The sequence below is a fragment of the Sorghum bicolor genome, chromosome 3, assembly GCF_000003195.3.
Source record: "Sorghum bicolor cultivar BTx623 chromosome 3, Sorghum_bicolor_NCBIv3, whole genome shotgun sequence".
Classification (NCBI taxonomy): domain Eukaryota; kingdom Viridiplantae; phylum Streptophyta; class Magnoliopsida; order Poales; family Poaceae; genus Sorghum; species Sorghum bicolor.
In genome coordinates this window covers 74,268,115-74,280,855 of record NC_012872.2, presented here as the reverse complement: position 1 = coordinate 74,280,855, position 12,741 = coordinate 74,268,115, and the positions used below count along the sequence as shown (strand labels likewise).

Here is a 12,741-nt window from a genome sequence, read left to right as displayed (position 1 = left end):
ACTAAAAATAAAGAGCAATTTGAAGTCAGAGGCTCGGTTAGCAGAGAAAAAAGAAAGTTAATTAATTGATTTTTATTATATAATATTTTATTATTATAATATAATATAATATAATATAATATAATATAATATAATATAATATAATATAATATAATATAATATAATATAATATAATATAATATAATATAATATAATATAATATAATATAATATAATATAATATAATATAATATAATACAATACAATACAATACAATACAATACAATACAATACAATACAATACAATATAGTACATCATCATTTATCAAGCTAGAAAAAATAGATGGATGGAGCGGATCGGATGAGGTAACGAGAGGTGTGGGTCATGAATATAATCATGATGAGGTGAGGTGGGTGAGAAACTCGGCGGCCGTTGCGATGGCTCCTCCGGTGATGGCGTTCTTCACCACGTTGTGCCGGTGGTGGTTGTTCACGGCAGACACCAAGGCTCCCGTCAGGGCACCTCCAACCATCGCGTTCTTCTGCAATAACCGTACGTTACCAATGGAATTCGATCATATATATATATATATATATATATATATATATATATATATATATATATATATATATATATTCCTCTTTAATTAATTTATGAGCCTCTCTCCTAAATGAATACCCACCCAGTCCCTGTGTCCACGGATCTTCTGGATTCCGTACTCCACCCCGACGTATACACCAGCAACAGTACCTGAACATGCATGTACGTACATATATACATGTGTGTTATTAGGTCATCCGGCCATGCCATAATTTTTTTTTCTTTTTTGGTTAATTATAAGCTGGGAGGGATGCATGCATTATTAATTAAAATGATGTGCTACAACTACAGTGAACATACCCCAGTAGGCGCCTTCCTTGCACATTTTCTTCAGCTGCATGCACAGAGATTATAGAGGTAATTAATTATGATCGTCGAGCGTACTCGATCATGATGAGATCCGTCGTCCGTAGTATTTGTGTTTGCGTTGTTGGAACGCAGAAGACAAGAGGCAGGATGGAATGAAATGCATGGTCTAACCGCGTGCTCGACTTTGTGCTTGGAAACGTCCCCTGCATGCATGATATAGAATCAATTAAGTCCTTTATTTGACGGACAAGCAGGGAGCCTCTCGATCGAGTTTAATTGCAACACTTGCACAAATGAAATGATGGGTGGGAGCAGGAGATGAGCATAAGCCATCTAACCTCTTTGCAGGCACTCGAAGGTTTCCTCGGCGGCGACCTTGCAACCGCCAACCTGTATTGTATACGCATACGCATGCATGACGACATGGCATGGAAGAATATAGTCTAGATGACGGGTATATAATGCATGCAATTGATTGATTGACTGAAGTAATAAAAGAAAAAGATGTAACATATATACGGCGCCGATCCTGATGAAGCCGTCGACGGTGCGGTTGAGGAAAGGATGGCCCATGTCCACGGCAAAGTCGAATTTCGGTGACGTCAGGCTGCCGGAGAAGCCGCCGTGAGGCATTATATTATGTTAGTCTTAGCTTGGATTTGGATTTAACTCGGTCCTGGGAAGGCTGTTATGGTGATCAGTCCTCCTCCTCCTCCTCCTCCTCCTCCTCCTCCTCCTCCTCCTCCTTCCTATATATATATATACATGCATATGCAGTGTGTGTCTTGCATTTGCAGTGGTGGTGCGTACGTTTCGGTTATACAATTTGAACGAGTGGTAAAGTTGAGTTGACCAGGCCGGACAACTAATGTGCGGATCTTGTTTGTCATGCATTGGCATGACCCTGATCTAGACGACCACTTCATTCATTCATTCCAGGCTACTTCGGCGCCTTTCCCAACATCTGCATTCTCCGGCGTGTCTTTCCAGATTTCCATCCCAGTCGCCAAAGCAAAGCCATTGTGAGCTTGAGTACTATAGACTACACCATCCCCCCCCCCCCCCCCCCCCCCCCGGCCTCGTCATAAGCTTCAACCGTTTGCAACAACCAAAACAACAGAAAAATATATATTTCTTAACTTGGTTGCACATTTCCAACAGCTGATGTACAACCGAAAAAATGGGCCTACTATTTATGATGATGATGACTTACAACAGCTCAACAAGGAGGGAGATCCATCTCTCTCCTCATGCCTGCTCTTTTCGTGATTGACCGAGATCGAGTTTTTAGATTGTTCAAGATTTTTTAAAAACTTGGAACCAGAATTATCAAAATCTTGTGGAACATTAATTAGCTACTCCTGCCACCCTACTCTACCAGTACCAGCAAAGCATCAACTCCCCGTCTCAAGCAAAGCAAAGCAAAGCAATCCATCATTTCTTTTTTCCTGCGCACTGAAAAACCAATCACAATAGCCTGCTGAGAGACTTGATCAGAAGCTTGATGTTCCGCCTTGTCGTCTCATCGCCAGTGAACCCAGAGATGTCCGAGCTGATACTCTGAATTAAATTTAAATTTAACGAATAAAGGTAAGGCCATGTCGTTCAGTTCCAGAAACAGATACTGCAAGATGCAGGGTAAAGTAATAAGGACAGACCTCAATGTTCTTCAGGGTAAATATAAGGGTGAAAATAGACTGCTTAATAAGATCTGTGTTCTCTGGAGTAAGCATGGACGACTTCAGCTTTCTGCAAGCCAGCACAAGGAAAAAGTTTAAAAGGGTCTAGAAAAACATTACTCGCTAACCGGGAACTAGATTCTGTGATTAACCTATCATTATAATGCACTTATTACAGCACACTAGGACTTGTTCTGCTGTGCATAAAAATAAACTGAAATCATCAAATTATTGCCAGTTCATCCCTGGTTACTGGCAAGCCTCACTAGTCACTGCATATGTAAGTATTCCACAAAAGGGAGCAAAAGCAAGATGCTTCATGTATAAAGATTATATGCTACTGAATAGAAGGGCTTTCCAGTGGTACCTTAGGTCACCAGACGCATCAGCCAGGCCTTTAGCTATAGTCTCCACATCCTTCAGCAGATCACTTTCACGAACCTCAGAGAGTAAAGGTTGCATTTCTTCAGCCAAGGCCTCAATCTGTTCCACAACTACCGTTTAATTCCATGTATATATCATATTCAACAGCACAAGTAACTTCCAACACAATTCTAACCATATTTTGCAAACAGAATAAGGAAGAACCACACTCCGCCCATTGTTTTAATTTCTGAAAGCATGCAAGGAAGAATAACCAAACATCTTTCCCCCCTCCCCCCACCCCCTAAAAAAAAGGGAAGAAGAAGAATAACAACCTAACACCACACTCCAACTAAGTGGAGGTCCCCTCCTCCTGACCATAACTCATAAAGCAAAGGCAAGTAAACATCCCAGCACGGGAAGTTATGCTGCATAGTGGACCTGCTCTGCAACATTTCAGTAGTCGAGTTCAAGTCTCACTAAGTTAAGCACAAGTCTCACCAAGGTATGAGCCATTGCTGATTGCAGAGCTAGCATGCTGGTATTTGGGATATCTAGTAGTGTGCCAAGGCAAATAAGTTGAAGTGGAAATCTATTTTGATAATAAATAATTAATTAGGGAATTTTTGATCCTTGGCACATGGTGGTATGTTGGGAAAAGTTGCGGGGCTATGCAGAATGAGGGGCTAAGAGATTATAGGGAATAAAAAGGCATTTGAAACATGCAACCCTGCTTAGCGGTACTGACTGAAACAAACTGGTTGCACAGGCATTCCATCAAGGTAATAAATTGTAAGATTGCAAATGGATAGGAAAATAATTGGAAAAAAGGAATGTACCCGTGTAAGAAGAGGCTGTGCTTCTTCCATTATAGTTGCAACTTTTTCAGCCAACTTATAGCTTTTGCTAACGCCAATCTCCTCCATGTCTCGACCTAGACGAGTAAATATCCCCACCAATGCGTCTAAGCTTACACCTTGCTGTCCTTTCATCCTCTCTTTGTCACAGAGAATCAAGCCTTCTTTGGTGCAGTCAGGGTCAAGTGGTCCTACTGAAGGTGCAGGGAGTGGATCCTTGGGTGTGATATCAATGAGTGTCTCCATTAGAAGACCGGACTGGTTCACCTCGACCACTGAATTCCGTGGTATGATGATTTTATCATCTTCAACCTGCAACAAAAGAAAACAGAGAGGACAAATTCAGCTCAATAACAACACCCGAAGAAATTTTGAAACACAATGCAGATAATGATAGATAGATGAACATATGGATGGTAGAGATGGGGTCATCGATAGGGATAGAGGTGGTTGGACCAGAGGAAATGCCTTTTATCCATGAGATCAGAACAAGCTGCTTTGGTAAGCACTGAGGCAATGCAGTTAACAATAATTTGAGGAACAGAAAAGGAATGTAGGTTGTTTAATTAATCAGGCAGGGCAGGCAAAGCAGTACTAGTATCAGAAGAAGACATGGGAATGAATGAAGCATGAGAGAGAGAGAGAGAGAGGGTGACCTCGACGGTGGCATCGATGCTCCTGAGGGAGGAGTCGACGCGGACGACGGATCCGACGGTGACCCCTCGTATCCGGACGGGCGTGCCGACGCAGATGCCGCACGCCTGCGTGAACTCGAAGACGGTGTTGTACTTGCGGAAGCGGGAGCGGAGCTGGAATCCCCTGAGCCATGCGAGGGCGAGGGCGAGGAGGGCGGCCCCGGAGACCATGAAGAGGCCGACGCCGCCCTCCCAGACGCTGCGCTTGCCGAAGCCGTAGTCGCCGAGGGGCTGCAGGGTGCGGCGCCATAGCGCGCGGGGCACCTCGACGAGCGCGGCGAGAGGGTTGGTGCTGGAGTTGGCGTCGGCGTCTGGCGCGGGCGCGGGCGTGGCGTCCCCGCCGGTGGCGGCCAGCAGCATGGTGCGGCGGGGCTTGAGGACAGGGAAGCCGGCGCGCGGGTGAGGGTGCGGGCGGGGTGAGACGGAGACGAAGGGGGGAGGGAGGAGGAGGGATTTAGCCATCGAGGACGGCATCGGAGACGGAGACTAGTGGCTGTTCTCGGACGGATCCTGCAAAGTCAAATCAAGACAGGTTGAGGTTGAGTTGAGGGGGGTTTGGATTTGGATTTGGATTTGGATTTGGATTTGGATGACTCTATTGCAATTTGCAAGGGGAGATTAGATTACCCTTTTTTATTTTTTGCTAATAATAACGCGGAAGCGGTTGCATCGTCCCAGACTCTTCGTAAGCGCGGCGGCGGACGAAGGAGAAGAAGAAGCGGTGGAGGTGCCGCCGTGCCGGTGCGGAGGAAGAAAAGCGAGCACGCACGACTGCACTGCACCGGTCCGCACCTGCACGAGACGAGAGGTGCGGGCGTGCGGCGCGGCACCGTCCCGTCGGACTCCCAACTCGCAACCCACCCACCCTACCCACCAATTCGAGTTTTTTTCCATCTCTTCTGCTAAGGCCCTCACCTAAAATTTTTTCATCCATCCCATCAAATCTTTGGACACATCCATAGAACATTAAATGTAGATAAAAAAATAAACTAATTACACAGTTTGGTTAAAAATCACGAGACGAATCTTTTAAGCCTAGTTAGTCTATGATTAGCCTTAAGTGCTACGGTAACCCACATGTGCTAATGATAGATTAATTATGCTTAATAGATTTGTCTTGCAGTTTCCAGATGAGCTATATAATTTGTTTTTTTATTAGCTTCCAAAACATATCCGATACGACATCAAAAAAATTTTCATCTCCGCCCTAAGATGAATGATGACAGTGCGTGTGGCACGTTCGTTTTCCTTTTTTTTTTTACAAGTACTCAAGTATATTATCATTAGAACCAGAGTACAGACTTTTGAGACAACGTGTCCCAAAAAGAACTAACTTGTACATTGTACTCCCTTCCCTCTGTCTTTGAAAAAAAAATGTAATTATCATTTTTTTAAGAAGTCAAGCTATTTAAATTTTAATTAAATTTATATAAAAGAATACTATCATTCATGATATATAAAATAAAGTACCGCTAGATTAGTTATAGGGTATATTTTTATAATAAATTTTGTTTAGAAACATAAAAGCTAATATTATTTACTATAAACTCAGTCAAACTTGAGTTATTTTGATTGATATGGATCTCATAATTATATTTTTTTATAGACGAAGAGAGTAACACTAAAGCTACAACTGTTAGACAAGTACAAATGAGCCCGCTTACAACAGCAAACTCATTTTGCTCGGAGAAATCTATACTTCTGTTGATGATGTCTCCATCGGGGACACTGGACCTCGGGAGAGAAGCAGCCACGATAAAGATATATGGAGATCTTCATTCTCGCACTTTGATATAGTCGCATGCGGAGGAGAGAAGATATGAGAGATGATAGCTTGACTATCATGCAAGCACCAAGCTAGGTACAGATGTATAAGAGTGGGTCCAAATAGTTAATGTTGTGAGGAGGAATAGGAAAGAAAATATGTCTTAATAACTTATTATATAACTTGTCTATTATCACTTGGTTTATAGTTAAATATTTGACCTTGCTCAGTTACGGTGAAGCTACTTTCGTTTTCTCTTCTAGCAGTGCTGCCAAAAGTAATGCATCATCCCAAGCTCGCAACATCTTACATGTCCTTCTATTTTTTAGTTTCTTTACACAAAAAGAGGCTGGGACGATGCGACCATTTTCGTTGTATTATTTTAAAATAGAGTGACACTGATTTGCACCTATTTTAAAAAATTAATCTTTATTGTTTTTTACTAACAATTAGCCTGTACATACTATACAAGTAATTATATTAAATTTGTATTTAGAAATTTTTTAATTATCAAACTTTTATTTCTACAAGTTATAAATTACAAGGGAAATTATAGATTCAAATAGATGGAAAGAGTGGTAGCACCTCCCCAAATCCTATCTCCTCGGCTCTCTTGGTCTCTGTAAACCCATGCAACAAAACGAGAAAAAAAAATATATGTACACAAATAGTACTACTACGTATCTTTTATTTAATGGCTTCATCCAAACTTCGACCTTCCATGGTGGCACATTATGCACAGAGAGCTGCTTGTTTAGTTTCAATTTTTTTTTTTGCAAAATAGATATTGTAGCACTTTCGTTTGTATTTGACAAATATTATCTAATTATGGACTAACTAGGTTTAAAAGACTCGTCTCGTAAATTAAAGGTAAACTATGTAATTAGTTTTTATTTTTATTTATTTCTAATGCTACGTGCATGCATCTAAAGATTCGATGTGATATTAATTTTTATTTTTGTTTATTTTTAATGTTATATGCATGCATCTAAAGATTCGATAGGATAGAAAAAATATAAAAAAATTTGTAAATTTTTTGAAACTAAACAAGGCCCAATTGGACATCCCGTGGGGTGGTGGCGCAGTTGGCTAGCGCGAAGGTCTCATAGCCACAAGATTCTCTTTTTCTATTACTTATTACTTTTTTCAACAATATAATAGTCATCTTCTGCAACATAGTTACCGCAACACAAGCGACAGGAGAATAGGACTTTTCATATCAGTCAGCTGGAAATAGGGGCATCCACTTACAAGAAATCAAAGCTTTGCCATATGATTCACTCTCATCTTAGGCAAGCGACCACGGCAAATAGCATGCACATAATCTGGTTAACCAAAGTCAGGGAAAAGTATCCAATTATGATTGTTTGACAAGCTGGCAAAGGGGCCAAGGAATCAACACAACACAGCACTGGGAATATTGTCTTGCATTGACTACAGGCCCACACCTGCCCAGCATGCTTTACACATGCTTTGGCTGCCACATGTTCCTTCCCTTCTTCATCACAAGTCTCTCTCAATCTCACAATTAAAGGCTCTAGATCCATTACTGCCAGTGCCAGGACAGGCACCTTCTCATTCTCAAACACTATCACAAGTTTACAATTACAAACAAACTTGAACTATAAATGAATATCCTTCAAATTCAATAAGCATATCACCTAACTTGTACATTCTACAGTTACAATGCGGCAATCAATATCGTCTGCCAGTTTCTGGAGTACCAAAATGGGATAAAACTGTATCATCAAAAAATCAATATATAGTGGAGTAAGTTTGTTTTTTGTAATACTGACTCTCACTTGTACACGGTGTATGCACCAGATTCACCACTAGCATATCCATCTTTGCCGAAAAGAAGCAAAACTAAAAACCAAAAATAAAAAATAACTCTTACTTTCTTTGTCCTTTTCTTCTGTGCCTTCAAAAAAAAAAACTTGGCACTAACATGGCCTGTTAGGCTGTTAATTAAATACCCACCTCCTATTATATCGGTTTAACATCAATATTTAACTTTACTATATTATTATCTTATTATACGATTCATATGTTTTTAGTTCAAAAATTTTGTTGTTATGTAGCAACGTACAATCACACTACCTAGTTAAGTAATAAGTGTAGAATATTCTTTCTCATGCCATCCGCTAGTTAGCTGAACTACTGCTACTGGGTGATGACATTGACTTGGTTGTAATAATTAGTCAATTAAAGAAAAATAAATGGATCCATAAATAATCAATCATTAAACCATCACCATCAGTTGATTTCTTCGTCTCTTCCTCCATCTCCTCCTTTTTAATTAATTTGCATGCAAATGCTTATTTCTCCTCCTCTCTCTCTCTCTCTATGTATGTCAGCGTGCACACCTACAGCATCATCTTTTTTTATGCTACATACAGTAATAATTATTTATATTATGAGAAACGAGGAAAATATACACATGTACTCCATATAATCGTCATATTTCCAAATCCAAAGAGAGGGAAATGAAAGAGAGAGAGAGAGAGAGTGAGAGGGGGAAAGCTAACAAGAACAGAAAACAAAAGGCAAGCTAGAGGCCAGGCCCAAAAATATGTGCTCCTACGTGGGCCCTTTAGAGAGGCCCAAATGGCTGTACCATGTGAAAAAGGGAAGGAAAAAATCCTAAAGAGCCAGCCTTGCCTGCCCCCATCCGTAATCCAGGACCAGGAGGAAATGGCTGCTCCCCAGCACGTCCGCGCCGCTCCCCTCGCCCGTGCGCTCCGCGCTAGCGCCACCGCCACCGCCACCGCCACCGTGTCCGCCTCAGCCCCCGCCCCCGCCCCCATCAAGTCTCAGGGGACTTCCCGCCGCGCGCTGCTCGGCCTCTCGGAGCCTCAGCTCCGCCAGCTCGCCCTCGATCTCGGCGAGGTACCAGACCCAGACCCAATGCACTGCACCCGCGGGAGGTTTTGTTTGCTTCGGTTACCTTACCTGCCTGCCTTTGCCTTATCCGACTTTTGATTCCGCTTGCACAGGAAAGCTACCGGGGCAAGCAGCTGCACGACCTCCTCTACAAATCAAGAGCCAAGCAAATCCAAGATTTCAACCACGGTGGGTGTGGGGCCGGGCCAGGAGCTTTCATTTTATTCATGCAAGCCACCTGTTTGCACTTTTGCTTCCCTCAACCAACCAACTGGTAGTGTCTAAATCTTGATTGTATTCACTGGCAGTGCCCAAGGCATTCCGGGAGGCGTTGCTTGGCGCTGGGTGGAGTGCTGGCCGGTCACCAGTGCACCACGCCGTCACAGCCTCGGATGGCACTACCAAGGTCATCATATACTGACAGACAATCAGTAATCAAACAAATAGCCCTGTGTGCACTGCCATTGTTCTCGTATGCTGCTGGCATTTACAGGTGCACTAGTCTAGGTGCTCATGGCAACTCTCTCCATCCTTGTAGATACTTCTCAAGTTGGAGGATAACCGGTTGATTGAGACAGTAGGGATTCCTGTTGATGATGACAACAAAGGCTCTTCTAGGCTCACCGCCTGTGTTTCATCACAGGTGCTGTCAGTGGAATCTCTACTATTGGGCACTGTTATTCAAACTGTAGTATGTGTGCCAAATTTTTCTCTTTCTTTCTTTTGACGTTTTTAATGCATATACAGGTCGGCTGCCCCTTACGTTGCTCATTTTGTGCCACGGGCAAGGGAGGGTTTGCAAGGAACCTTCAACCAAATGAGATCGTTGAGCAGGTCCTCCCCCAGCAATCCCTTTGTCTTTCTTCAGCTCCCAATGTAACATTGCTGCCTACAACATTAAATATTCTGCCATTGCAGGTGTTGGCCATCGAGGAGACGTTCAAACAAAGGGTGACAAATGTTGTGTTCATGGGGATGGGTGAGCCCATGATGAACCTCAAGTCAGTTCTAGAAGCACACCGATGCTTCAATAAGGTCTGTTGACAAGTAACTAGGCTATGTTCCTCTCACACTGCCAATTTAATGTGAAAAATTACCACAAATTACTCTCCATATACCTTTAATAAGTGCATGTATTTCCTGCTGTCAGGAACTAAAAATTGGGCAAAGGATGATGACAATATCTACAGTTGGTGTTCCTAATACGATAAAAATGCTAGCGTCTCATAAGCTTCAGTCAACACTGGCTGTCAGGTATGTTATTACGAATTTGAATATGGCATAACCTGCGGTACTTCACATACCTTTGGCACTGGCGGTCAGTCACCATGCTACATTACAGGGCTCTCATTTTTTGCTTGCAAAAACACTCCCAGTCACAAAACTTGAGCCCTATTCTAGTTATCTGAATTTTTTTTAATATACTGAAGTATGATATCTGGTCATCAGAATATAATTATTTCAAAGCTTTGATTGCACAATTTCTGGTTGAGCAGCAACACATAATAACGAACCAAGAAGCAGATGCACCACTGTTTTTTCTTTCTCTCTAATTTGTTGCTGACAAGTCTGTCATATTTGAAATCAGTCTGCATGCCCCAAATCAGAAGCTGCGGGAGACAATTGTTCCTAGTGCCAAGTCTTACCCCTTGGGAGCACTGATGGATGACTGCAAGAATTACTTCCTTGAAACTGGGCGCAGAGTATCCTTTGAGTACACTCTGCTAGGTATCTATCTATCTGTCTATCTGCTTCAGGAGTAACATATTACTAAGTTTTCATCTATTGTGTGCCTAGGTTTTTGCGATACTAACATGACTGAAGTGAATTTCGTGGCCAGCTGGGATCAACGATGAAAAGGAGCATGCCGAAGAGCTAGCTGAACTACTTCGTACGTGTGGAGGTGGTTACCATGTGAACCTGATTCCCTATAACCCAATTGAAGGCTCCGAGTACAAGAGACCTTACAGAAAAGTGGTATGTGTGCTTTCTGTCCTATAATAAACAAAGAAAGACTATTTCGTAATGAGTTACTGATCTTTTTTTACATGGTTAAAATGAACTGCAAATTAGGTTCAAGCATTTGTGGATGCTTTAGAAGCTCGGAAGATAACCGTCAGCGTTCGACAGACCCGTGGGCTTGATGCTAACGCAGCCTGTGGGCAGCTGAGAAATGAGTTCCAGAAGAATCCACTGCTTGCAATTGAAGCGTGACCCTCCACAGAGCTCAGCCCACCATCGTAGCTTCTTAATGAGAATACCTATGAGGTCGACGCAGCCAATTCAAGCATACAAAATCGCCGTTTAACTGCTGGGGAACAATATAGGTGTTGTAAAGTGACAGCAAGGTATGCATACCGCTAGAGAATTTTGGAACATTCTGCGCGTGCCCATCTGATATCATGAGCTGCAATTACCATGCTTGTCTCAGATATTATTATAGAACCGATCTTTGTTACACGGCTCATTTCATCACTTTCTCTGTTTTTCCCCGGCCGGCTACTTTTGGGCGGGGGCCTGCGTTGTTTTGCATTGCGCTGGTCACTACTGTCTTTGAAGTCTAGAAATTGACACGTCGCCCCGCACAGGCGACTCGGCGGCGGCAAACCCTAGCCGCCGCCTCCTCACCTCCACCTCATCTTCCCTCCCCTCACCGCTGCCGGAGAGGACCGCCGGGAGGCCCTCGTGGCCCTCTAGGATGGCGGCGGTGAGGAACTCTCCAGAAACTCCGTGAGCTCCTCCGTGCAGGGATGAACCTCGTCGGTCCTGGTGGCGCCGCTGCTCCGAGCGTCGTCCTCTCGCGCTGGGCCTTGACGTACGGCGTGCGACGACGCGGCTTCTCCGCCCTATGTGTCTCAGCCTTCCCTGCCAGCTCCGATTCCCCTCCAACGACACCTCCGACCCAGGGGGTGGATGCCGCTCCAACGAGAGCTGATCCAGTGCTCCACCACCGGTGTGACAACGACATCTAAAACAGCGGCGCTCTTCCTCCCCTTCGTCTCCGGCGGTAGGCGACCGGATCCGGCAATCCCGGCTCAGATCCGCTGCTCCTGCAACCGGATCCGCCCCCTCTCCGACTCCCACCTCGGTCTAGGGCCGGGGGTCGCGGCTGGTCCGTCGTGTGGTCCTGTCGTGGTAGACTGGGACGGGGCGTATGGCTGGCCATGGCGGCTGGAGTGGCCGGTGCGCGCCTCCCACTATTGCGGGCGAGTCCGGCAACGGCTCCGCGTAGTGTGGCGGCGACCGGTGACCCTCTCTATCTCGGCATGATGTCTTGCCGGTGCGCGCCTCCCACTATCGCGGCCGAGTCCGGTAACGGCTCCATGAGGTGTGGCGGCGGCTGGCAAGCTCCTTATCCCTCGTCACGACGTAACTTGCCGGTGCGCGCCTCCCACTTTCGTGGGCGAGTCCAGTAACAGCTCCGCGAGGTGTGGCGGCGGCTGGCAAGCACTCCGGCCCCCATCCGTCTAGGTGTGGATGTTGCCGGTGCGTGCCTACTACTGTCGCGGGTGAGTCTGGCTTCGGCTCCGCACGGTGTGGCGGCAACCGGCCTTCCCACACTCCCCTCGTCCACGCGTCATTGCTTGTCTGTGTATGTATCACCGTCGTTT

The 12,741-nt window shown here is 44.3% G+C and overlaps 3 protein-coding genes across 4 annotated transcripts; 1 reads left to right on the top strand and 2 right to left on the bottom strand.

The window, feature by feature from the left end:
• On the bottom strand, positions 217-1,582 carry LOC8078060 (outer envelope pore protein 16, chloroplastic). The gene is made up of 6 exons (XM_002456984.2): positions 1,408-1,582; positions 1,227-1,278; positions 1,060-1,091; positions 880-913; positions 662-729; positions 217-520 (listed from the first exon to the last, which is right to left on the bottom strand). The coding sequence occupies exons 1-6, from the start codon at positions 1,519-1,521 to the stop codon at positions 374-376; spliced, it is 447 nt and encodes a 148-aa protein (XP_002457029.2). The 5' UTR covers positions 1,522-1,582; the 3' UTR covers positions 217-373.
• On the bottom strand, positions 1,999-5,341 carry LOC8078059 (protein TRIGALACTOSYLDIACYLGLYCEROL 2, chloroplastic). Of its 2 annotated transcripts, XM_021458073.1 has the most exons (6): positions 5,110-5,341; positions 4,444-4,992; positions 3,770-4,099; positions 2,935-3,050; positions 2,547-2,637; positions 2,056-2,448 (listed from the first exon to the last, which is right to left on the bottom strand). In XM_021458073.1, exons 2-6 carry the CDS (start codon positions 4,954-4,956, stop codon positions 2,356-2,358), a joined length of 1,143 nt encoding a protein of 380 aa, XP_021313748.1. In that variant the 5' UTR covers positions 4,957-4,992; positions 5,110-5,341; the 3' UTR covers positions 2,056-2,355. The 2 variants fall into 2 exon arrangements, with proteins under 2 accessions (XP_002457028.1, XP_021313748.1); XM_002456983.2 differs by having other exon boundaries at positions 1,999-2,448; positions 4,444-5,341.
• Positions 8,909-11,605, top strand: LOC110433578 (probable dual-specificity RNA methyltransferase RlmN). The gene is made up of 10 exons (XM_021455992.1): positions 8,909-9,136; positions 9,244-9,319; positions 9,439-9,536; positions 9,669-9,773; positions 9,878-9,964; positions 10,049-10,165; positions 10,281-10,384; positions 10,719-10,858; positions 10,971-11,107; positions 11,204-11,605. The coding sequence occupies exons 1-10, from the start codon at positions 8,942-8,944 to the stop codon at positions 11,342-11,344; spliced, it is 1,200 nt and encodes a 399-aa protein (XP_021311667.1). The 5' UTR covers positions 8,909-8,941; the 3' UTR covers positions 11,345-11,605.